Source organism: Octodon degus, unplaced genomic scaffold, assembly GCF_000260255.1.
Source record: "Octodon degus isolate 3935 unplaced genomic scaffold, OctDeg1.0 scaffold00009, whole genome shotgun sequence".
NCBI lineage: Eukaryota > Metazoa > Chordata > Mammalia > Rodentia > Octodontidae > Octodon > Octodon degus.
This window is the reverse complement of record NW_004524585.1, coordinates 10,534,935-10,560,265: the sequence shown is the minus strand read 5'-3', so window position 1 is coordinate 10,560,265 and position 25,331 is coordinate 10,534,935. Positions and strand designations below refer to the sequence as shown.

At 51.9% G+C, this 25,331-nt stretch overlaps 1 protein-coding gene across 1 annotated transcript in view; it reads right to left on the bottom strand.

The window, feature by feature from the left end:
• The window catches only part of Igfn1 (immunoglobulin-like and fibronectin type III domain containing 1), a 30,136-nt gene that overhangs the window by 2,376 nt on the left and 2,429 nt on the right, over positions 1-25,331 (bottom strand). The window contains exons 3-23 of the mRNA XM_023707868.1: positions 25,177-25,227; positions 24,591-24,713; positions 23,012-23,151; positions 21,450-21,549; positions 20,190-20,234; positions 20,022-20,067; positions 19,277-19,454; positions 18,816-18,929; positions 17,090-17,258; positions 16,024-16,296; positions 10,737-15,104; positions 10,128-10,252; positions 9,384-9,525; positions 8,805-9,104; positions 7,923-8,222; positions 7,244-7,417; positions 6,116-6,244; positions 4,476-4,778; positions 3,637-3,725; positions 1,791-1,986; positions 790-1,089 (exon numbers count right to left, since the gene is read on the bottom strand). Of these exons, the coding sequence (XP_023563636.1) occupies positions 790-1,089; positions 1,791-1,986; positions 3,637-3,725; positions 4,476-4,778; positions 6,116-6,244; positions 7,244-7,417; positions 7,923-8,222; positions 8,805-9,104; positions 9,384-9,525; positions 10,128-10,252; positions 10,737-15,104; positions 16,024-16,296; positions 17,090-17,258; positions 18,816-18,929; positions 19,277-19,454; positions 20,022-20,067; positions 20,190-20,234; positions 21,450-21,549; positions 23,012-23,151; positions 24,591-24,713; positions 25,177-25,183 (7,621 nt within the window). The 5' untranslated portion in view covers positions 25,184-25,227. The remainder of the gene's footprint in view (positions 1-789; positions 1,090-1,790; positions 1,987-3,636; positions 3,726-4,475; positions 4,779-6,115; positions 6,245-7,243; positions 7,418-7,922; positions 8,223-8,804; positions 9,105-9,383; positions 9,526-10,127; positions 10,253-10,736; positions 15,105-16,023; positions 16,297-17,089; positions 17,259-18,815; positions 18,930-19,276; positions 19,455-20,021; positions 20,068-20,189; positions 20,235-21,449; positions 21,550-23,011; positions 23,152-24,590; positions 24,714-25,176; positions 25,228-25,331) is intronic.

Below are 25,331 nucleotides of genomic sequence, written 5' to 3'. Positions count from 1 at the left end.
TCCTTTTTTAAATGTATTTTAGTACAGGGTCTACAGGGTCTCACTACACAGATCACTCATAGTGAAGTGATCTTCCTGTTGTCAGCCTCCCAAGTGCTGGGATTACAGGTGTGTGCCATTATTTATCTTTTTCTTAAAATTCTTTGAGGATTTTTTTTTGGGGGGGTACAATCTAACACACATTTTTTGTGGCTCCATTAAGACAGATAAAAGAATCAAAAGGAGTAAGAATGAAAACCAACCATCACCTCACTATACATGACTATAGATGATGTTTTGGTGTAGCAAGATCTAGGTATTTTTGTGTGAAACCAACTCTGTGATCTTATAGTCTGCCTTTGCTAGTGACCTCCTTTACAGTCATACTTGATTGTGAAGTACATTCTGTCATCAGAGAAACTTACCTTTTCTCTCTTTCTTTTTCTTTTCTTTTTCTTTCTTTCTTTTTTTTTTTTTTTTTTTTTTTTTTTGCTTCCCACTGCATCTGAGAAGCTACCCAAAGGCATCTGAGACACCCAGCCCCAGGCCCTACCTGTCCCCGCATGGGTGTGGAGCCCAACCTGACCTGCGACACAGATAATATCAGTAGAGGTAGGCACCAGGCATGAAGTGAGAAGAGTGAGCGGTGGCTCTGTCTGGACCCAAGGTCAGGAGGTCCCTTGGATGTGCTCTAAGCCACCTCTGCCATAGCTGCTGCTCGGTCCCCAGTGCATACACTCACCACTGGGGGGCATGGCTGCCCCGCATGGAGGAGCCAGCTAAGCTCCTTCCTCCCTAGGGGACCCTCACCTCGCTGCCGATGGAGGCACCAGGGCTGGGTGGTGTCTGAAGGTCTGCTGGCACCCAGCTCGCTCTTGGCCACCACCCGGAAGTGGTACTCATGGCCAGGGAGGACGCCCAGGAGAGTGAAGCGGTTGGTGTGGACGCAGTCAGCCACCTCTTGCCAGGAGCCGTGTGACGAGGAACGTGTCAGCACTGTGTAGTGCAGGGGGACGCCCTGGGCCTCGTCTGGAGAGGGCTCCCACTGGACTGTCACCGTCCCAGGCACATTTTCCTGCAGGTGTATGGGCCCAGGGGCCTGTGGCCATGCTGTGAGGGAGGGAGCAGAGGGGACCTATGCTGCAGGGGACAGAGAAATCCCCTGCCATAGTCCTCCTCTCCCAGGTCCCTAAGTCTTCTCAGAAGCCAAGGTCCTGGGCATTCCTATCTTGCCAGGCAGGTGACTGGGGCTAGAGGAATCTCAGTCAGGTGTCTAGTTATCTTTAGAGGATAGAAAACTTCTTACTCAAGAGTACTTTTTTGGTTTGGGGGTTTTTGTTGTTGTTGTTGTTGTTGTTTTTCTCTGGCCGTACTGGAGGTTGAACCTACAATCTTCCTACTGTGTTACCTCCCCAGTCCCTTTATATTCTTTTTATTTTTTAAACACAGTCTTGCTAAGTCACTAAATTGCCTAGACAATTGTGATCCTCCTGCCTCAGAGTGCTGGGATAATAGGTATGCACCACCATGCCAGGCTCCAAAAGAATATTTTAATTCAATTTAATTTATTATAAGTAAAAAGGCACAACATGGGCAGAGGTGGAGGCTTTCAAAAATCAAGTTACAGCTCTCCTGCTGTTAGTCTCTCTTATTTGAATATGCAAGGAGAGACTCCAGCAGGGCAGGGGGTGGGTGGGAATTCCTGAAGGACACCTTGATGCCCTGGCCAGGTGACATGGCTGAGCCTTGTGCCCAACATCCATGCTTGGCAAAGGTCTGCAGTCTAGAGCCCAGGGCCACACATGGCTCACCTGCCACCCTGACAAGGAAACTGTAGGTGGACTCCTTCCCCTGAAGGTCCCTCAGCACCACAGCATAGCGGCCACTGTCCGAGAGGCTGGCCACAGGAATCAGAAGTTGGGTGATGCCATCCTTGGTGGTAGTCACACTTCTTTTGGGCAAGGGCAGACCATCTTTCAGCCAGGTCACCTCAGGCAGAGGGGCAGCCTGGGAAGGGAAGCAAAGGAGAAGTTGAGAAGGGAGAAGCGACTGCATTGAAGCTGGGGCTGAGGGTAGGCAGGGCAAGAGAGCACTACAGCAGGGAAATGTCCAAGCCCAGACACACATGGGCAAGTGCCTGTTCTGAGGCAGCCTAGTGACAAGGCTATGGTGAAGTGCAGGGGTTGGTGGGCTAGGACCAGAAGCCAGAAGGGGAGGCTGGGCCAAACTGTCACGTGCCCTTAACACCACGCCTCTGCAGATAAAGGTCTGGGTTTGTGCTGTGAGAAAGGACATGCTGCCGCAGAATGCTGGGCAGGAGCTGTAATTGGGGCAGGGAGCGGGTGTGGTACTGCCGGGGAGTGAGGAGGGCCTCAGCCCAGCTCGGGGCGACTCGGAGACGCTGCAGCAAGGAGAGAGCATGGGAGGTAGATAAGGTAGCCTGACCTGGAACTGAGTTGCCCCTGAGCAGGCTGGATAAAGACGAGGCCAGCTGCTTGGTGACCATGCTGCCACCTGCCTGGAGAACCCACGGTATCGGGCACAGTTCAGGGGCTCACAGTAACTTACGACATGAGAATGTTCTGAGGACCTAAGGAACTAACAGTACATGGGAAATATGGAGAACAGGGCCCAGGACACAGCAAATGCTCAGGGTGGATCAGTATTGTCATCACTATCATTGTCCTATGGTCTAACCTAAGATCATGAAGTTCAGAGTAGACAGATGTAGGTCTGAATCTGGTCAGAACAGCTGTGCATTTCTCACACGAAAGATAAAAATGATTTTAATAATAATAACATCAATAATTAAAGTAACATATATTGGGTGCTTGTCACTTAGCAGGCTCTGCCTACGTGCTTCCTGTGAATGAATTCCTTGAATCCCAAAAGCACCCATTTGGGACAAGATACTATCATGATCTCCATCTGAAAGATGGAGAAGTTGAAATGCAGAGGTTAAGATACTTGTCCAAACCAAAACAACTAATAAGCGAGGACATCAGAGTTAGGGGCTAGACAGTCTACTCTGAACCACCACATCACTCTTGGACTGTGTCCATACTTAGGAGGTGGATGAAGAGCATCCTGAGTCAAGTGCGGGAGACATGCTTGCACAAAAATACATTCGGAACTCAAAAGGGCTGGGCTGGTGAGATAGCTCAGCGGTCTAAGCTCCTGCTTATACAAGCACAGGGGCCAGGATTCGATCCCTGGGCACCACATGCCGCACTGGCCCCACCCCCAGGGTGCACTGAGCTGGAGACACAGTCCAGGTGTGTTGGCTTATGCCTGTAATCCCAGCACTTGGGAGGCTGAAAACAGGAGGATCACTATGAGTCTGAGTTGTGCAATGAGACCCTGCACAAAATACAATAAATAAATAAAATTAAATTAAAAAGACAATATTCACATTGCGAAAGCCAGGTTTAGAGGCATAGAACCAGCAGCTACCACTAGAAGGTGATGCGTAATGAGCATGGAGACCAAAGACAGCCCAAGGCCTGGCACACGCTGTGCCTTCCAGGAGGATGCTCCTCCCTGTTTTCTTATATCTGGCCTGTCAGCCCCAAAAAATAACAAGGAAGGAAAGAGAACCACAGGCCACTCTTGGCCGCTCTGGGCTCCCCTCCCCCATTCACTTCTAGGTCCACTCACTTCAAAGGAGACAGGCACACGGAGGGTGTCCCCAGCTCTGACTGTCAGCGAGTCCTTCATGCTGGAGTCCACGAGGAACTTAGGACAGACTGGAACAGACAAGAGGGCTCGTCAGCCCTCCCACCGCACCAGCAGGGCAGAGCAAGGCGAGGCCGGGCCAGTCTGCCTGCTGTTGAGATCACACAGGTTGGGACAGGAGCTGGGGGACATGCTGGCAAGAGAGGGATAGGAGCAGAGGCTGGGTGTGGGCTAGAACAGGGAGGAAGGTGACCAACAGCTCAGCTTTTCTTTCTGCAGATGAGATAATTAGCAGTCGGAGACAGGAAATGCCTGACTTTTCTGGCAGAGCCCCCAGGAGGATATTCTAAGATTCTGGACTCTGGGCACCAGGTGTTTTCCCAGTGGACTTCATTCCTGATTACCACAATAACAGCTACATCATTTGGGACGGTCTAGTGTCAGCCTGGGTCAAAGACAGTTGAGCAGGTTTCTGCCTGGGACAAGTACTGACTGAGCTGAGCATCACTAATGCCTTGAAGCCACCCTTTTAAAATCCTGGCTTTGCCTCTGACCTGCTGTGGGTCTGTCAGCAAAGCACCTTAGATCTCAATTCTCTTCTCTGTAAACTAGGAACCAAAAAACTTAACTTGTAAGGTAGATGTGGATTGTAACGAGAACACATTTCTTAAAAGGGCCTTCTAGTCCAGCACCCAGCATGAGGGCGATGCTCACTGCGTTAGGCTGGGGAAGGGGGTCCTGACGCAGCAAGTACATGGTGGCCTGTCAGGGCCGCTTTCAGAAAGCCAAAGCACTTGCTGTGGGGATGAGGGCACACTCACCAGTGAGAGGCGTGGCGTGCACTAACGTGTCCAGGGCAGTGGGCTCGCTGCAGCCCCCGTCATTGACTGCCGTCACCCGCACAAAATAGCCCTGTTGGGGCCGAAGCCCCTTGGCTGTGAAGGTGGTGCCTGACACCATGCCTCCGTGGCATGGGCTCCACTGGAGACTGTCTGAGCCACACAGCTCCACCAGGTACCCCCGGGCGTCGTCTCCATGCTGAGGATCTGGCCCCACCCAGCTCAGTGTGATGCTGGTGCTTGACGTGTCTGTGACCTGGAGATCCCGCACGCGCCCTGGGGGTCCTGGCCAAGCACCAGGAGAGTGTCAGCAATGGCACTGGCCTAAGGGAGGCCATTCATCAGTCTTGCCGCAGGAGGGAGAATTTCTTTCACTTAGCAGTTCCTGAAGCACCTGCTTGGTACTCTTCTAGCCAGTACTCAGCTGTGTTCCAGCCAGGACTATGCACACACAGATCCCAGGCCCCATCCTCCAGGAAGCCTCCCCCACCTCATTCCACTCCTTCACCAACTTTCTCACCCCCTTCCCCTAAGCATCGTCCATAATTCTTGAAAACTAGTTGATCTCTTAGACTCCTTTATCTTTGAAGACTAGAATTCTGTCTTTTTGTTCTAAACTATAAATTCTTAGTAGAGACTGCCTGTGAGGCACTCAGGGAAGACTTCTAGTTCTTCATCTGTCCACTGGGGACAATAACACTCTATATACCCATAGGAGTTGTGGAACAAGCAAAAGGCACAGTGAGATGAGTGGGAAAGGGCAGCCTGCGCAGCACTGAAGCCCAGCTGCGGTCTGGACACATCCGGGGAACTTAAAAATCCCAGTAGCCAAATGCCAGCTACACATTACGATCCAGCAAATCTGGGGTGTAGCCAACGCATTAGCATTTGTATTGGAGCTCCTTGGAGGTTTCTAACTATGAAATGAAGTTTGAAAAGCTGCAGGTCTAGAGTGGCACTCCCAGCTTTGAATTTGCTGCGTTTGGCTTGGTTTTTCTGAGACAAGGTCGTGCTACGTAACCCGAGCTAGTCTCAAACTCGCAACCCCTCTGGCTCAGCCTCCTGAGTGCTGAAATTGCAGGCATGCACCACCGTGCCTAGCTCTCTGCTTTTTCTGTTGACCTGAGAACGTGTACTTAGCACTTCTCTGATGTCCTGAGATCACGGAGAGGAAAATGCTGCTCGAGACTGTTGGTTTCTCAAAAGCAGAGAACAGGCTTGGTGTACTTACTGATTATTTCCTTGCATGATGTGGGGGTCTAGTGGGTGATGAACAACATTCACTGGATAGAAAACCTGGCCCCCAAGAGTAATACTGTCTCACTGGAGTGAGTAACTAGTTATAAAACTGGGACAAGTGCCATTTGTCTTCTGCCCAGAATGACACAACCTCAGGGAATCATAATCTTTTCTAATCCTCACTTCCTGGCCTCTGGACCTGTTTGATTTTGACTTGGAGCCTCTAAGATACGTCTCACCCCAGCAGCTGATCTACCTTTATCCTCTAGCTTTCCTGAGCTTTTTCTTCAGGACTGTGTCTCACCCGTTACCTTCCATCCTATCCCACCTGCTTTCAGAGTTAGCCTATCCTCATCACCCACCTGGGTTGGTGCCTTACTTACTCATGGGATCCCGGGCAAAGGCAGCGTCTGATGGGGGCCCAGGCTCTCCGGGGCCTGAGGGAGCAACAGCCGTGACCCGGAACTGATATTGACAGCCTGGCCGCACATCTGCCACGGTGCATCGCCTCTCTGTGAAGAGCCCGCCTCCCATCAGCCCCAGCCTGAGTGGGGCAGGCAATGGGGAGATAGCTTGGTGTCTCTGAGTTCAGGAGAGATCCAGACTCAGGGTCCTCACACATCCCTCCCTCATGCTCCAGCTAGTTCTTTTTTTAAAGTGAATGTAGAATGTTTGGTAGCATCCCTGGCCTTTTCACACTAGATCCTGAAAGCGTCTATTCCCTGCTCACTCGGGACAAACAAAACTAACTCAAAACATTGCCAAGTGTTCTTTTATGGTTTAATTATAAAGTGTCCCCCAAAGACTCACATATTGAGGATTAATCCCTTGATGAGTCCATAGTTGAGTGGGACTCAGTTGACGGATGTAGGTCACATGAGCGTTCCTTTGAAGGGCGCATCCTTTACTTAGCCCCTTCTTTCTACATCTCTTGCTCCCTCTGTTTCCTGACTGCCCTAAGCCAATAAGCTTCCTCCCACCATGCCTGTCCACCATGTAGTTTCTGTCTCAGAGCCAGGTGACCATGGACTGAACTCTGAATCTGTGAGCCAAAGTGAAGCTTTCTTCCTTTAAAGTTGCGTATGTTGGGCTGGAGAGATGGCTCAGTGGTCTAAAGCACCTACTTAGAACAAGCTTAGCAAAGCATCAGGGACCGCGGTTCAATCCCCCAGCACCACATGCCAGCCAGCCCCGCCCCCTGGTGGGCTGAGCTGGCCACACACACACACCCCTCTCTCTCTCTCTCTCTCTCTCTCTCTCTCTCTCTCTCTCTCTCTCTCTCTCTCTCAAATAAATAAAAATTAAAAAAAAAATAAAGTTGCGTATGTCAGGGATTTTGGCCCAGCAACAGGCAACCAACAAATACACCCTCTATGGGCACAAAACCACCACAAATGAGACCCACTGTATTAGGCTAATACCAGGGGATCTTGGCAACAGGAAAGGGACTAAGGCAATAAGGCAGTGTAGAGCCAGGCCACAGGGAACATCCACTGCACAGGTTGGCTTACCAGGCATGGGCTGGTCATTCACAGCTGCCCAGGTGTTGCTCCCCTTCTTGCGCTTCTCAATCAGGTAACCCAGGATGTGGGCACTGCCACGGCCCTGAGGTGCTGTCCATGTCATAGTGATGCCCTGGCTAGAAGCTGACAAAATGGTTGGGGCAGAAGGGGGCCCTGGGAGAGCTGTGGACAGAGAAGTTGCTGATCAGTCAGAGGTTGAGAAAAGGCGCTGGCCCATGGGGAGGTTGTGGGTAGCAGGCATGGGCTCAGGGAGACACGCTGCCCTTTGCTAGGGTTTATGGAGGCAGAGACAGCTGTTATAGCTATGTAGGAGTAGCAATGATGGGACAGAGAAATCATTTTGACCTCATAATCTATAGCCAGTCCTGAGGTCCCTCAGAGTCCAGTGCTCTGATAGAAGGTTCCAGACTAGGGACCTATAACAGAAAAAGGTGCTGACCTTCAGCAGCTTCCTGAGAGAATGGGCTTTTGGTGTCCATAGCAAAGACTCCGTAAATGTCAGGTCCAGACTGGCTAACACATCCCTAATAAATCTGAAATAGGAGTCTTCCACATCCCCAGGCTCAAGCTGATGATACTCAGCCCCCCGGGAAGACCTGCCTGTCCTCTGAGCACACTGGGAAGCCCGAGGGTGTCCCCAAACACCAGCCTCAGCCTTTTATCTTACCCTCAGGAGCCACCAGCACCTCCTCAGATTCCAGGGCCTCCCCAGACCCCTCCGAGGTCACAGCCCGCACACGGTAGGTGTACTTCCTGCCCTGCTCCACACTGCCATCCGTGAAGGTAGTGCTGTCTGGGGAGGACTTGCCCACATTTAGCCAAGTGCTTCTGCCAGCCTGCCGCCTCTCCACCACGTAGTGCTCCACATCCCGGCCCCCATCTTCCCTTGGGGGTTGCCAGGAGAGGCAGACACCAGCTCTGTGGCAATCCTGCACCTCCAGAGGGCCCTGTGGGGCCTGAGGCTTGTCTGGGGATCCACCAGGAGGAGCAGGAGAGAAGCAGGTCAGAGAAACTAGAGAAGAATGGTGTTGAACCCCAACCCTGCCCTTCAGCAGATAAGACTGCAATAGGGACTGCTTCCTGAGTTACCCAGACAGCTTCCCAAGGCACCCAAAGGTACAGACAGCTCCTGGCACAGCCATCTGTCCTTGCTTTCCATCCCTTCCAACACCCAGGAATGAACTGTGGAACATTCTAGCCTGTGCCCTGCCCCATTGTTCACTGGATGGAATGGGTATCTGCTCAGACCTCTGGACAAAGGCACCACTGGAGCTGGAGGCCACTATCCCACCTGACCACTTCCCTAAGGCCAGTGTCTTAGGGCTCACAGAAGCTGGAGTCCAACCCTTGTTTATCCTAACTCTTCCCTACCCAGTCTGGGGAAGGGAGGGAGGATGAGTAACTGTGGCTTTGAACCTTAAGCAAACTGCAAATGAAAGCCAAGCCAGCAGAGACCACACCCAGATCTCCGACCTGGCCCTGCCAGGAGGAAGGACCTGAAACCATGGGGAGTCTTGGGTCTTGGCTGGGGAGAAGCTGGGACTGGCACCTATGACTTGCACGGTGACATCAGCCTGCACAGAGCCTCCCTCGCTCTTCAGTGTCACGCTGTAGTGGCCACTGTCCTTCCTGGTGGTGCTGGGGAGGCACAGCCGTGTATAGCCATCTCCCAGGGCCACCTGGGCCCCCCTGTGGCTGCTGCCCACCACCTCAGCCCCATCCTTCCTCCAGGAAGCCTGAGCAGGGAGGCGACTCTCGAAAGGGATCTTCACTGTTACTGGCTGCCCAGCCTTGACCACCAGTGGCTCCTTCAGTTTCTCTGTCACATCTGGAAATATGGTTGGGGGATCTAGAGAAAAAAACAAGGCAAGAGGGTCAAAGAAGCCCAAGCACAAGGCACCTGAGGGTCCAGGAGAAGGAAGGTTGGGCTCAGAGTAAGGAACTCCCTACCCCACCTCCTGAGGACCAACAAGGAAAATGGCTTTACAGCAGGAGGGACCAAGGTTAGACCTCACCAAGGACTTCCTCACAAGGAAAGAGGTAAGACTGCTACACATCAGGGGCTTTGAAATGGAGTGTATCAGCTGATGCAGAGACTGTTGGGCAGTGCAGAGCAGGGCTTCCTCACCGTGGACCGTCAGTGTGGCTTCACTCTGCTGGTTGCCTGCTACGAATGTGTACTTCCCAGCCTGAGCCCCCTGCACATGGGCAATACGGAGTCTGTGCACAAGCCCATCTTGCTCTAAGATGATGCCATCCTGGGTGGTGAGCTAGAGATAAAAGGCCACAGTGGAAATGGTCATTCCCACCTGGTCTGGCCCCTCGAGCTGCTAGGTAGGTCCTCTGCTGGGGCAATTGCTGGAATCCCCACAGCTGCATGCAGGGGATGCTTATTAGGCGCTGGTGGCACTGACACTCTGTGAGCCTAGTACCTCATTTAACTGTCAAAACAACCTTAAGCAGTCGGCACTACTTTAGTTCCACCTTACAGATAAGGACCTTATGCAAGGGCAGCTAAGCAGTGGCAGCAGAACCGAGTCTGGAGCCAAGTCACACTGATGACATGGCCAGTACTCTGAAATACTGTGCTGTGTCTCTTTCTGATGTAACCACTATAATGGTGCCAACCAGCCTGCCTGGTTTGCACAAGGCCTTTAAAAATGGGTGGAATTCATCACAAATTTAAAAATCTTTATTTCCAACACACTAAGTCACTGGCTATTCAAACCTCCCCTCCAAATGCATACCTTAGTAAAATGAAGAATAGTCTTTTCTGTGAAGCCTCTACCATCCACTTCCTTTTGCTTTGCTGCTACCACCACATCCCCTCCCTACATTGGTGGGTGCAGGGACTATGTGAGGGGGCCAGTACCTTGACTCCACCTTTAAACCAGGAACAGGGTCCCAGGTCACTGGTGAGGGTACAGGAGAGTGTGGCGGCCTCACCCTGTTGCACCTCCGTGTCAGCCAGGCCTTGAGAGAAGTGGTTCTTGGGTCCTGGAGAGACACAGAGTCCTCAAGGGCCAGCCTCCCAGGCCATGGCCTGCACTGAACCCTAGAGACTGCCATGATCCTGCCAAGTGGGCTCAACCAATGCCAGCAAAGCCAAGCTTCCCATTTTCTAAGCAGGACTGTGACTGATGCCCGAGATCTGGGGGTGTAAGGTGAATGAAGAGGTCTCTGAGTCACACAGATGGGAGGTCTGGGTCACCCACACAGAGTTAAGCCAACAATTCTGGTACTTTGGATATGGAGTTTCAAGACCAGGTACTCAGGAGGCCTCTGAGCCTCATGCAGCCTGGATCTTGAATGCAAAGGAGGAAGGGGCTGCTTCCTGAACCTGCAAGAGGCTGGAATTGGGCAACTGGTAGGGACAAACTCCCAGGGCTGGAGGTGGAGTTGGGACTAACCCAAGCACCCCAGTGGCCAGGGAGCTCCCCTTGGCTCCACCCCACGGAAGCAGCCAGCTGGGAAGACCTACCTTGGTCTTCTGTGGAGAAACTGCCAGTGCTGGCCTTGTATCTGCATCTGGGGCTGTGGGTGGCATCCCGCCCCTCATCACAGACATCCGACTTGCCCTCTTTGGCACCTCTCTTGCTGCCAAGATGCCTGGGGGACCCCCAGCTCCCGTCTTCACTCCAAGTCTCCCCCAGGTACCCTTCATCTTCACTGCCAGGCTGCTGTCCCTTTCCTTTGGCCTCCTCTGCACTTCTTCTCTTTGCTGGTTCAACCTCAGCCCCTGACTGTGCCTGGTACATGCTCCTTCTGGGACCAGATCTTTGGCCTGATCTACCAGACTCTTCTGCCTTCTGTCTGTCACATTCCTTTAGGTTCCCAGGACCTCGGGCCATGCCATTCTTCCCCTCTAGGGACCCTCGCTCCCCAAGTATTCCCCTTTTCCCTGGCTGATAGCCAGAGCTGAGGACCCTTCCCAATCCACTTGTAGAGACTTTCCTGCCAGAGGAAACATCTAAGCCATTCCAGGTTCCTTGGGATCCTGACTCCCCAGGTTTAGGGGTGAGGCCATTCTTTGACTCGTTGGAATTCCACTTACCCAGGACACCTGAGTATTGTCCATCATTAGACCTTTCCCTCCTGTGGCCTGAACCCCTACTGTCCCAGGAGCATGGATCTAGACATTCACCAGCAGTCTCTTGGCCTGGCACAAGTCCCCTACCTCTAGAGCCCTCCAGCCCCTCATGAGTTTGGGTATTGGCATCTTTCTCTTCGAGAGAACTGGAAGCCCTGGAGCCCGAGGGTTTGTTCCCATCACCCACGCCACCTTGGCCATGCCCCTGGTCTTCCCAGCCTGGGGCCCAAGCATGGCTCCCCCCTTGCTCATCGGCTGGCATTAATGTTGACTTGCCCCTTGCTCGAGGCACAGAACTGCTGCCCCTACTCTGCTCTGTCCCTGATGAGCTCCCAGAACTTGCTCCCATCCCTCTGCCTCCCAGCATTGAATCCACATCTCCCTGAGGTGCCCCTGGCCCCTGCTCAGCCAATTTAGCCTTGTCCATTGTCCTTGAGCCTGCTTTCCAAAAGTCCTGTTTGTGTCCAGATTCTAGAGCAGCAGTTCCTGTCCAGGCCTCATCATTCACTACTCCTCTATCATCAAGCAACCGGGAAGCTCCGGTTGTCATTGCTTTGTCAGTGGACCCACCCTCCCCACTGGGACCTCCTCTCCACTGAGAGCTCCTCCCAGGACCATCTTGACATTCTCTGATCCCAGATTTTCCCTTGGAATCAGTAGTGCCAGGGGAAACAAAGATTCCTGAACTTTCATAACCCCCAAGACTGTTCCTGGAACCCCATCCATCTGAAAGCATCTGTGGCCCTTCCTGTATCCCCAGCACCCCTGAACACTCAGAACTGTCCATGTGTGCTGTAGGGCCTGTCGCATGGGTGAGCCCCCTTCCTCTGCTTCTCTCTGGCCCACCCGTGGAGCTCATACCACCTTCAGGTCCTGACCCACATTCTGTGGCTTCGGGTCCCATTCTGGTCAGTGATCCTGATGTGCCAGACCTCCCAGAACCACCTCCAGAGCATGTCTCACCCTTGGGCCCGACTTCCCAAGATCCTCCCAAGCTTCTTCTATCACCAACTTCATAGCCCAGCCCCATTTCTCCAGGTCTCCCAAAACCATCCCTAAAAGCTTCCTCACTCCCTAATGGAATCTTCCCAGAACCCTCTAAAACATTTCTGTAACCTGCCTCACCTCTTGACCCCATTTCTCCAGAGCTCCCAGCACCACTGCTGTACCCCACAGTATCCAAAGACCCCATTCCTCGGTGGTGTCCTGAGTCATCCCTGCAGCCTGCCCTATCCCTTGACCATGTTTTCCTAGGACCAAGGCCTTGTGGCCCTTCTCCATAAGCTCTTCTGTCCCCAGTTCTCTGAGGCTCTGGAATTTCAGATCCATCCCCATAACCCAGCACACTGCTAGGCCCCTCAGCCTGCTGGCTGTCAGAAGCAACCCCCGCATGAGGAGCTAGGGCTTCTGGGTGCTGGCTATTGTCCCAATGCCCACTTCTAGCTGCAGAGGCCCTGGCACCGACGAACCTTGTCCCATTGCCTTCACCATCATTGCCTCCTGCCCTCAGAGACCCTGGTTCCGTGGCTTTTGGACCCCCTGTGCCATCTTTGTAGCCACCATCTCCAAATGTCCCCAGGGCTCCTGTGGCTCCAAAGCTCCCAGAATCTCCACCCCGACTCCAAGACCTTATTCTTGCTGAACCCTCTTCTGCTTGCACACATTCCTCCTCAGTTGTCTGTGCTGCTCCTGAGGCCTTGAGACTGCCTCCACCTGCAGACCCCACTGTCCCAGGACTCCATAAAACACCTTCAAAATGCTGCCCTCCTTCAGAGCCTGTTTGCTCCTGGCCTCTGGATGGATCCCAACACCAGGCTTCACCTACGGACACCCCACTGGGGCCCCCTGAATCATTCCTGAGACTGGCAGCTCTTGTAGACCTCCTTCCCGCAGGACCACAGTGATTTTGATCTCCAGTCCACATTCCCCCAGGCACCTTTGATCCGTGCCTGTAAGCATGCCCTTCCTCAGACACTGCTCCAACAGATGTCCCAGAGGCACCTCTATACCCAGCACCATGACCAGACCCCCTTTCTATTGGCACCCCTGTGCCATCACTGTAAGCAACTCCATTTCCAGGACCTGTTCCCCTAGAATATGCTGGGCTCTCCCCATATCTAGATTCTACCTGCCCAGGGCCTTCTAAGCCATCCTTGTAGTTCATCTCTCCTCTGGGCCCTTCTTTACTGCTTCCTGACCCATTGCAGAAATCCGACCTGGGTCCTACTGCCCCCGGCTCTCTTACTCCTTCTGTGTCTCCTAGTGTCCTTCCAGGCTCCTGAGTACCCTCACCTGGAGCCCTAACCAGCCTGGGATTTTTAGCATCTCCCACCTGACCAGATTGCAACCCAGCTTCCTGGGGACTACCCCCTACCCCTCCACTGGGTCCCAGAATTCCAGGCTCAATGTGAGTCCTGGTCTTTCTGAGGTGGGACCATGTATCATCCTGAGGATCTGGGCTCTCAGACTCTATTCTGCCAGGCTCCCCTGCTCCCTTCTGAAGGCTCCTGGATACGTCCCCTCTCCCACCTGAGGCCCCAGCTGTGAACTGGCCATTCCTTCCTTGGTGTTCTCGAATGTTACTTTCCCAGTCCTTGAGATCTCCTGGGCCTCCAGGGCCAGGTTTATAGCCCTTTCCTCTAGCGACAGTGTTCCCAGATCCTAGGTCATCTGCCCCCTGCAATGAGTCCTCAGCTTTGGTTTCAGGACTCCTGTCCTTTGGGATAAACGTCCTACCTCTGGGGAGTAAGGGTTCTTGGGGGTATTTGTCTCCAGGTATCTGTCCTGAACACCCTCCTGGCCCCCAGGAGCCCCTGGCTTCCTCATGACTAGCATCTGTATCTCCCTGAGAACCCCAGGACTCAGGGCCCACTCCTGCCTTGGAGCTGGAACCTCCTCTTCTGGGAAAGTCCAGGATACCAGGACCTACTACCCCACTGCTGCCTTCAGCTTCTGCTAGGTCAGTGCCTCTATTCCACACTTCCCCGGCTGATTCCCTTTCCCTTTCCCCACTCAAGCCATCTCCTCCCTCCATCTTATCCAGGCCATCACCTTGTAGAATCCTTTCCATCCCCTCCTCTTTCTTCCAAGATCTCTCAGGATCAAACTGGGATCCCCTCACAGCTCCCTTCCCTGTTCCAGGTCGTGGCTGAACATCCCAGAGTTGTTCCTGGCCATGTCTGTCCAGTTGGCTGCCACTGTCCTCTCTGGGACCCCTTCCTTCCCTGCTGCTTCCCAGTCCTCCAGTTTGAGGGTGACTGGACCCAGCCTCCCAGCTTCTTCCTGTCCCCCAGTTTCTGTCCCCATGGCCTTCTCTGCCACTGCCTTGATGTTCTCTTTCCATGAAGCCCAGGCCTGATTCTGGGCCTTCTCCCTGCAGATGAAGTCTCCCTGGGAGGCTCCCATCCCAGTCTCCTTCTGGGTAGTGCTGATTTTCTCCTGAAAGAATGGCTCTGTCCCCCTCTGATTCTAGGAAGTCCTTTCTCTCCTGCCCAGGGGCCCAGGCTGAGTCAGCTTCCTCCTCACCCCCCATCAAGGAGTAGCCATGCCGGCCAGAGCCTCCGATATCTGGGCCCAGAGTGAGCCGGAGCCCAGAAGCCAGCCCTGTCCCCTTGAGGGAGCCCCCCACAGGGCCCTTCTCTCTGGATTTCCCTCCCTTGCCACTGATGCCCTCGGAGTCTTCTGCATCTGAGGCCTTAGCTCCTTGTGTCTGCAGCTGGCGGTCAGCACTTGTGGTCTGAAGGCCTTTCTCCTTCCCAGCTTCGATGAGATGTTATTTACGTGGAGGTCAATGCCCCCATAGACAGACAAGAGAAAAGACCAAAACCCCATTAAGTCAGGCCACGGCACCTGCCTGACTGGACTGCTTCACCTCACCCACAATTTCCCCAGAAAAGAAGGAAGCTGATCTCTGGGAAGGAACGAGGATGTTCCAGTGGACTAATGGACAAATCCCATCACCACTCCCCAGTCCCACTCTACTTGTTACATAGTTCATGAATTTTGGTAGCTTCTTCTTCTTCTTTTTTTTTTTTTTTTCAGTTCTAAGAACTGAAAAAAAATACTAGGAATCGAACCCAGAGGATGTTCTATCACTGAGCTCCATCCTTAGCTCTTTTTTCAATTTTAAGACAGGGTCTTCAGTTGTCCAGGCTGGCTTCTAACTTAAGATCTCCTCTCTCAGCCTCCAGGGTAGCTGAGATTGCAGGTGTGTGCCACAATACCTGGTCAGTTCTTGAGTATCTTGACATGTAACTACATAAGCCAAGTCATTTGCTTACCAAACTGCCAAGCACAGTTGTGTGTTTTTTAAAAGATCCACCTACCCAATTGCCAGCCTTACAGTTATAGTTTCCTTAGATTATATTAAACCTGGGCCCTAATCCCCAGGGAGATTCAAGAATGCTCTCTGGTCTCTAGCACTTGCAGAAGCCTGGGGCCATTTGGATCTGTGTCCTCAGTAGCTCCAGGAGGCCCAGTGGGCCAGATGTATCTGGAAAAGTTTAGGTGGCCAAGAAAGACTGCACTGAAGTAGACCAAGTCTGGAGCTAGGAGCCCCCTTGGATCTCTCTGAGTATGTACTCAAAAGCAAATGACCGACCCCAGGGAAACCCCACTGCTTCAGCCCAGAGGGCTCACATGGGGAGCCCTGGAAAGGGACAGGGATGTGACCACTTACCTTCAACCATCAGCCAGGCACTGGAGGCGTGGAGCCCTGTGCCCAGAGAATAGAGGCCCCTGTCTGAGAGGCGGGCCCCCCTCACCAGCAGCCGATGAGTAAGCCCATCAGGAGATACCATCACTTCATATTTGTCACTGAGCCGGAGTGGCTGGTGCTGGAAATACCAGGTAGCGCTGGGGCAGGGTTTGGAGAGAGTACATTCAAATACTGCATCTCCCTGCTCCTCACAGTGGGTCTCGGCCAGGGGGACCACGACTCTAGGGGGAATGGCTGTGAGGAAGCAGAAATAAGGTTGTCAATTTGGCCCCATGACAGTGCAAACTCAGGTAGTGTGGTCAGGAGTTTAGAAATCCTGGTTTCAGACCATCTTGGCCACAGATGCCCTGCACCACCTGGGATAGATCACTCTCCTGTGGGTATCAGTGACAGAGTGAAGAGTCATAGTGAGGTTGTGCTCACCATGGCCATTTTCAGCTCTGGAATCCCAGAACTCTAAGCTCGAGAGCTCTGCCTAGGAACAAAGAGGATACATGGAGGAAACCAGTCTGCTGAGGGCCGGTACAGAATTTGCACCCAGGTCTGTCTAACTCCTTTGCTCACATTGATTTCAGGCTTTTCACCACCCACTCCCTTCTCTTGTGTTAACCTTAAGCCAGGTTCTTCATGATCTACCTGTGCCCAAAGTTCTTCTCCCCAAGCATTTCTAAGAGCTCCCTCAAATTGCTGTGGGTGATGTGGACCCAGGCCTCATGGGTATGGGGCAGAGTTTATGGGGAGAAAAGGCAGCTCCCAAGTGGAAGGAGGCATGGGAAGCCGGGGAGTGTGAGGCCTATGCAAGGTACAAGCATGCCCAACATAAGGCATGGCAGTTATGTTCTTGTGACTGTGACCCAGTAGGGCCCAGCCTGAGTCCAACAGAAGACAGAGCCTGGGCATGCGTCCTTCACCCTGGTCATCTTTGCAGTGGAGCCATGTCACATTTATCCTCTCAGTAAAGCAGCAGTGGGGAGCCCCACACTGCACAGATCTCCCCCTTCAAACTTCAGCAGTGAATGCCGCTCACCACCAGCCTCTAGTTCTGTGGAGAAGACCACAGCGTCCTCCACCTTGACCTGGTAAAGGCCAGCATCCTCTGGGTGCAGGTCCTGGATCTGGAAGTAGTACCGTTTCCCCAGGCGCCGAAGACAGTGCTTGGTCTGGTTATTGAAGCCATAGGGGATCATCTCACCATCCTGGGGTCAGGAGAGGAAAGGGGCACTTCAGAGATTCATGGGTCCTAGAGCCTCTTGCCCCATACTTACTGTGGCTGCAGGCAGGAGTTTTCTTTGGCCCAGGCCCCAGACTGGAGTCCTGGAGCTATAAAGGGCATAGAGAGGCAAGGCAGAGAGCGGGCCTGGAGGAAGTGGGTGGGAATATGTGTTCTAGACATGTTCATACTTCTTACTGTAGTATGGAATGTCCCATGGTACACCAAGTGTCATGCCAAGAGACACCGGGGGTTGTTTATCCAGCTTAGGCTGGCAGGAGAATTACAGCCAAAACAGCCCTACAATACTAGCAGGGGAGGAAGGACGGACAGCAATGTTCCTTGGGGCCCCAGCTTCTTCATTCATCAAAGAGAGACTTCAGAGAAGATATTTAAGGCCCTACAAAGCCCAGTAATTTGTATACATACTTACTTTTGCTAGGCCCCACATAGGTTATTATTTACAGAATATTAACAATAGGTAATGCTTTATAAATGCCCACTGTGTGTGGGCATAGCTAAATAAAAAAGATTCTCAGGCCAGGGAGATAGCTCAGTGACATAAACCCCTGCATAGCAAGCACAAGGTCCTGAGTTCAATTCCCGGTACCAAATAGATAAATAAATAGATAAATAATATTCTTGCCCTCAGAGGCCTAAAGTCCTAAGACAAATTATAAGCATTATAAACTAGTAAATAATTTATGTTTGGAAATGTAGAACTAAGAAAAGCAAAGATGAAAAAGAGGGTAAAGAGCCAGAGGTGTCAGGGCAGAGTGAGAGGCACACAGCAGAATCACATGGGACCACCCAGAGAGGTGGCACAGTGGGTAAGGGAACTGCCATGTGGATCCCAAGGAGGAGCGTGCCAGGCACAGGGAGCAGCTGGAGCAAATAACCCAGTGAGGCCTGAGCAGCAAGAACAGAGGAGCAAGGGGAAGAAGAGGAGGGGTGAGGATGGGGGAGGGGAGAAGTGGCTCCTGCCCAACCTCATTTGCATTTCATACACCAGGAGATAGTGCCTATGTTACCTGCACTTCACAAGTGAGGAAACTGAGGCACTGGGAAGATATGCATTTTGTGGGAGGTCATACAGCTTGTTAAGTGATAGGGTTCAGGCGAGTGGGTCGTGGGTCTACAGAGCTGTTATGCTCTGTTGTCCCACAACCATACACTTGTCCCACACAGGGGACAGGGAAATAGTCCTCAGTACCAGGCAGGAATGTGTCAAGTCTGCATCAGGAGCTCAGAGGGAAAAGGGTGCACTTTCTCATAACTTGCTTTTGAGACCCCTGTTCCAACAGCAGGTACAGTTCATGGAGTTCACAGGCCCAGTGGGAGAGCCTGGACACTTGGTAAGAAGTGCGAAGCTGCTGAGGGCTGTCCACACAGAGCGTGCCTTAATTCCAAACAGGTGCTGCACGGCGTTCTGGGGTTCGTGCAGGGGACCTGTGGGACCTACTGCTTTCTCTCTTTCCCTAGAAGGAGACCTACAGCCTCCCTCTAGCGAGCGCCGCTGCCCCATCGGCCTTTCCAGCCTCACCTTGTACAAGTAAATCTTGCTCTCGAGGTCCTTGAGATCGAGCTCCAGGTCAAACGTGGCAACACCCTCCTTGGAGACCCTGATGTGTCTCAAATTGGAGATGGCGTTGACATACTAAAGGGCAGAAAAACCCATCAGGGTAGCTCTCAGAGCACTCTTTGGGCACTCCAAACCCTCTCAGATCCTGGTCTCCTTGTCGGCCACAACATTCCAGCTGAGGAAGCCTTTGCCCAGTTCATGAATAGGGAAACTTTTCTAACCCTTAGAGTTTAGTGAATATCAGAACCAGGTTTCAAAGCCCAGATGCTAACTTAGAAGCCTGGGTCCTTGGTAGGACACCCAACTGGGGGCTAGATGGAAGAAGACCCCCCCAACCATGTTGGATTTTCCTAGGCCCAACCCTAAGTGCCTCTCCAGGTCCTTGTGTGCCAGAGGTGTTCATGGGAACAGGGCGAAGGTACCTTGGCCATCTCATCCTCCTGCTCCTTCTTCATCTCCTGCAGCTTACGCAGCATCCCCCGGAAGTCCACGATCCCATACTTTAAGCAGATCTTCTCGTAGTCCTTCCGGTCGGCATTCATCAGCAGCTGCCACACCTGCTCAGACTGCATCTTCTCTTCAGAAGTCGGAGGAGGGGCCCTGAGGAGCATGGCTGTCAGGTCAGAGACCAGAGGAGCCCCAGGTGTTGGGCTCCTGGCCCTGGCATTCCAAGCGGTCCCCAGAACTTGCTCTGTGGACACTTGAGGAAGCAGATATGGGGTCTAGAAGCTCTGGGACTGACCACTGTTCAGGCTGGAAGGATCCAGAGATGGAAAGGACAAGCCGCAGGCTATAGCTCCAGCATCCTATAGAAACTCGGCTCCTCATGACCTGAATTGTTCATTTCTGAGCAAGACGTTTTTGAGGACGGATACAGGTAGGGTTAAATTGTTCTCTGCTTTACATTGTTCTTTCTGGCAAACGCTGTTTTAGGGAGCCACCTCTTTTGCAAATAAGGTCAGGACCCAGAGAGGAGAGGTGACGAATTGGAGGAGATAGTTTTTAAAGTGACTAAGCGGGATCTAAAATCTCAGCTCAGTACTCATCCCGTCCTCCATGGGTTAAGCCTAGCTCCCTGCCTGTGTTGAAGGAGACAGGGCCTGAGTACAGCTTGTTAATGGCAGGAGCGAGGGGTCCAAACTCTCCCATGGACAGGCCCAGATTTACCTCTTTTTCAGCATCTTCCTGAAGTCCATCATTTCCTTCCTGAGGTCTAGAAAAGGAGAGGGAAGGAGACTCCTTTAGCAGGTGGGATGCTGGGCCAGAGGGCAGCACCGGGCAAGGAGCAGCTTCCCCTTCACAGACTCCAAGGGTATTTTGGATAATTCCATTTACCTTCCTGGGGTTCCTTCTGTCTCTTCCGGTTCTTCCGAAAGCCAACTGGACCACCACGGAGTCAAGGAGCGAATTGATGCAGACAGCCAGGGAGAGAGGCGAGACATGTTAGTGATCTGCCAGAGAAATAGACTCGGTCCCAGAACTCTGACCTGCCCTGTCCTCTGAGGCATGGCGTCCCCCCGGAAGTACAAATGGGACAGGACAAAGATGTAGCCATCAGGAGCTTTGGTACCCCAGAGCCCTCACATGACCCGAGGAAACCAGCCGCTATATCACCTGGTGAAGGAGAGGCCCACTCATATGTCCACAGGGGCCAGGGAGGTGGTATAAGTGAGTACAGCAGCACAGGCAGCCACAGAGGACTGAAGGGCATCTAGAGGGACAGCTGCTCTTTCACTGTGCCGAGAGCTGCGTTCCAGGGAGAGGACCCACTATTGCCAAATATGCTAAGCACTGTTGTTTGGCTGTTTCTGCAGTCACTTGTAATCCTCTTCTCCATCACCTGCTTCCACTGGATAGGCTGCAAAAACTAAATGCTTGTCTTCCCCATTTCCCTTACAACCAGCTAGCCATAGCCTGTAACACAGTTCTGGCCAATAAGAGCTAAGCAGATGCCCCCAGGGATTCCTGAGAAAGCTGTTCCTTCCTTGATAAGAGGGGCAGATGGATCTGGGTCCACCTCTTTCCTCTGGTGCTGTCTCTGAGCTGCAGAATGAGCTCCAGGTTCTTACCAAGTGAAGTGGTGCAGTATCTTTATTCCTTAGGATTATTTGGTAGGCTATTTTTAGTGCTTGTAGGCGAACCAGTAGTAAACATAACTCATTGAAAGACAAGATTCGCTTCCTCAAAAGATATCTGTCTACCTTCCAATTATTATGAGCAGACAATTAACTTCAAAAAGTGCAAACACTATGCAAAACAAACAAAACACATCCAAGACAGGAGTTTTCCCTTTGTGTTGTGCTTGTTTTTACCTCTCTTATAGGCCTGTACATCTGGGAAACTGAGGCCCAGAGAAGACTAGACACCAGCCTCCTGGCTCTGGTCTGGTTCTGGGCTGAGAGAGAGCAGTTTTCAGAGCATCTACAGCCGGGTATTGGCAGAGGGTTATGCCCAGCAGATTTCCTGCATAACGCAGGAAGCTATGGGCTGTGGCACTAGGTGTGGTGGCAGCAACCTCCCTCCTCCACCAGGCATGTGGTCCTTGTGTCCTACGAGGACCCCATACCCCAATGAGGTCTTCTGTGGAAAGCCCACCTTCGATGACAGTGAGCCTCGCCACACACGTGGCCTCCCCATATGCGTTCACAGCGGTGCAGCGGTACAGATCTGTGTCTTCACCTGTCAGCTTGTTAATCTGCAGCAGAGAACAAGGGCAGGAAAGAAGGGCTAGCACACCCCTCCCTTCATTTAAGAGACATAACTGTCACATGAATGGATGGCACACGTCCTTGTCCTCAAGGAGCTCCCACCCTTAATCAAGAAATACAGATCCCCCTGAACCAAGAACCCAGACAGCGGGTGGTTGTCTTTCCTATCAGAAGAAGCATAGAAGAGCAGAGAGAGCTGGCTTTGTGGGCAGGTAGATGTGGGACTGAAAACATCTCTGTCCTCTATTATTAGCTGTGGGATTTTGGACAAGTTACCCAACCTCTCTGAGATTTAGTTTCTTCAGAAAGTAATGACTGATTGGGATTAAATAATGTAAGCCACATCAGATATTTAGCCCATGACCTGGAATATAGATGGTACATTAGTATATCCCATTACTGATGTTAACCAGGAGTGCTTGGGTACAAATGCAATTGGCTTGCTTTAGAGTTATGTCCCCATAAACCTGCTATGAATTTAGAATATCATAAATTTAAAATGCACTTAATATAATTAACCTAATGGACATCGTCACTCAACTTAGCCTACCTTAGATGTGCTCAGATCAGACACTAGAAGTTAAAAGTTTCAAGGTCATTTTTGTATGAGAAATCCAAAGTATAAGTAATTTATAGAGCAAAATAACAGAAAGATGATAGGAAAAAGATGAGAAGGGGATCTAGACATGGAGGGAAAGGAGGGGAAGGAGAGAGAGGGGGAGATAAAAAGCATTAAGGTGTGATATGCATGTGTACTAACTCCCCACGACGAATGTATTATATCAAAAATGTATACTAATAACATGTATTAATTAAAAAACACATAATATAAAATTGTGAAGAATACAACACAAAAAAGTGCTTAGAGCAGTTGTGTTAAGCTAGCATTGACAAAGTCGTTGAAGGCAAAGTCTATTTTCTAGTGAGATGTGAGATGCGTTGTGTAACTCACTAGCCAGAAGGCACTACAGAATGGGTGTCCCCCCTTGTGATCGCAAGGGCCACTGTGCATAGCACTAGCCCAGGAACAGACCAAAGTGCAAAATGCAAGGCACATCTTTTACTCAATGCACTTTACTCTTGAACCACCATAAAGTTAAAAATTGGAAGTCAAACCATTAAACCTTTAATCCTCATAATAACTCCTTAGTGTAGGCACTGTAATATTGCCCCATTTCCCAGATAAGGAAACAGGTAGAAAGAGGTCAATAACTTTCCAAAGCCAAAGAGGCAGACAGGGATTGTAACCAGGTAGTATGGCCAGCTGTCCCGGGCTATCAGGAGCCCCATCTGTGAGTCTCCAGGTCCACTCCAGGTGCTCTGGGGCCAGGGTTGAATGGGCTCAACTGCTATCTCCTACTTGTCTGAGGACTGGAGGCTGTTGGGGAGACCTGCAAGAGGACAGGAAGGGATGGGTAGAGCCGGGTCGGGGAAGAGCTGCATGCTCACCTGCAGCACATGCTCCTTGCTGCCCAGAGCCGAGGAGATCTGGTACTTGCTGGAGTTGCTGAGGTCTCCTTTGGTGCTCAGCCAGCGCACCTCGGGTTTGGGCTGCCCACAGACCACAGCTCGGAAGATGGCATTTTTCCCTGCAGCCAGAAGAGGCAGTTGGAGAGACCAATAGGACGTGTGTGTGTGTGTGTGTGTGTGTGTGTGTGTGTGTGGTGGGGGGATTGCTTGACAGCATACTTTACTGAGATTCTAATTAATGCCATCCTCTCTGCTTTGGAAATTCCAACTACCTATTCCTGGCAGGGAACCAGGCCTTGCTCCCCTGGACTCAAGACTCAACATCAGGTGGAAAGCTGCAGTTTGCAAATATGCGGAAGCATCACAGGCCTGACTTGGAAAAGGAATGCAGTTTGGGGCTCCCCGTAGGAAAGATGGGACTGGACTGTCCCTGGTGAGCAGGAGAAGCAAGTCAGATTTAGAAAAGCAAAGTCCTGTGGTGAGACGAAGCTGAAGACCTGTTGAAGATCTCAGCACCCAGCCTACTTAGAGAACTTGTTTCTGTCCAGAAGCAGGAAGATGTTTCCCCATCTTCACTCCCTTACAAAAACCCATCTCTCAGCCTGACGCTCAGTCCCTCTTGAGGAAGCTCAACCTGTCTTCCCGCTTGACAGTGCACTCAGTGACTAAATACACTCTTATCTTTGCTACAGTGCTGTCTACTGGTAAGTCCTTCTACCAGCCACATCACTGGTGCTCTCTATGCCAGCTGGCATCACAAGTACCATTATCTCACATCACAATGTCGTGAACCACAATTTACTGCAAGGCCCTGTGTCAGGGGAAGAACACTGGCCTGAAGCCCTTTCCCAGCAAGCTGTGGAGTCCACTACCATGCTGGAACTTTTTCCCTACTGCCTTCTAGAAGGGCCTCTGGAAGCTCCCCTTCAGCCACCAGGCATGTGGTGAACTGGAGGAAAAGTGAGAAGAGAGGTTTTGTCTAGGCCTCTTTGCAGCAATGGCTTTGAGGCAGGCAGGTGAAGGGAGGGCTAGGAAACACTACTACATCTCCTAGTTTAACATTTCCCCATCCTTACATAATTTTTTAAAAATGTATTTGGTACAGGGTCTCACTACACAACTTGGACTCATAGTGATCCTCCTGTTTTCAGCCTCCCCAGCACTGGGATTACAGGCATGCGCTACCACGCCCAGACTCGGTTACAGGCTCAGTGCACCCAGGAGCAAGGTCAGTGCAGCATGCAGGACTGAGGATCAGGGATCAAATCCTGGTTCCTGCACTTGCCAAAGCAGGCGCTTAGTTCACTGAGCTGTCTCACCAGTCCCTGGCCTAATATTTCTTACATGCCCTTTGCACAATATTCTCCCAGGTTCCTTGTCCCTCACTGGGATCCAGGGAGGCAGACACCCTTCAAGCATACAAGGGAGATGAAATACAGCCTGGTGATGGATGTGGGGATGGGTCGCCCAGGACGGTGTTCCCCAGGTCTCTCCTCTGCGTGTGCTGGAAGGCAGAACAGGGAAGGTGCCTTCCCTCAGCAGAGTCCACGGGGCTCACCCTCCTGCAAAGCCAAGGTGACGGGCTTCTGCTCAAAGTCCGGCGTGCTGCAGCCTTCAGGAATCTCCTCCACCAGCTGCCGGATGCTCACACCCGGAAGGGAGGACTTCTTCACAGGCTTCCCTGGAGGAAGCAAGAGAGAGGGAGGTTGCCCTGCCCTCTCTAGGATGCCCTTTAGCACAATGGAGTACCACCCACAGGAGCAAGGAGCAAAGAGCAAAGCCCCTTCCCTCTCCCATTGTTGGGGCAGGTTGTCCAGCCTCCCTCCTGCCTCAGAATACTACTTTTTAACTTTTCAGTGGGAATCTGATAGTGTAAGTGGAGCCCCAGGAAATGGCAAAGAGTGCCCTGAGAAAACCCTCCTGTGTCACTAGGGGAAAGCTGGAAAGCGAGTGAGAAATGGCTCCTTCCCAGGAAGTAGGAGCCCACATGGAAGCCCTGCATCCCTTATGTAGGAAAGCAAGGCAAAACACAAAGTCAAAACTGAAAAAAGCAAATATGTGGGTGGGTTCTGCCTTTTATTCCTCTCCACCTGACCAGGAAAGCCATGGGCTGGAACTGGAGGGATCATCAGTTTTCCTCTCACCCGCCATCGTTCTGTCCCTCTTTGGCTCTTCAGAAGGCTGAAATTGATCTCCTGAGGACGGGAGACAAGTTGCTTAGGAAAGGTCCAGTCAGGTCTTGTCCACCCCTCCCACACCTTCAGTGCACTGGCCAGCACCTTAGAGGGACACGCTGTGA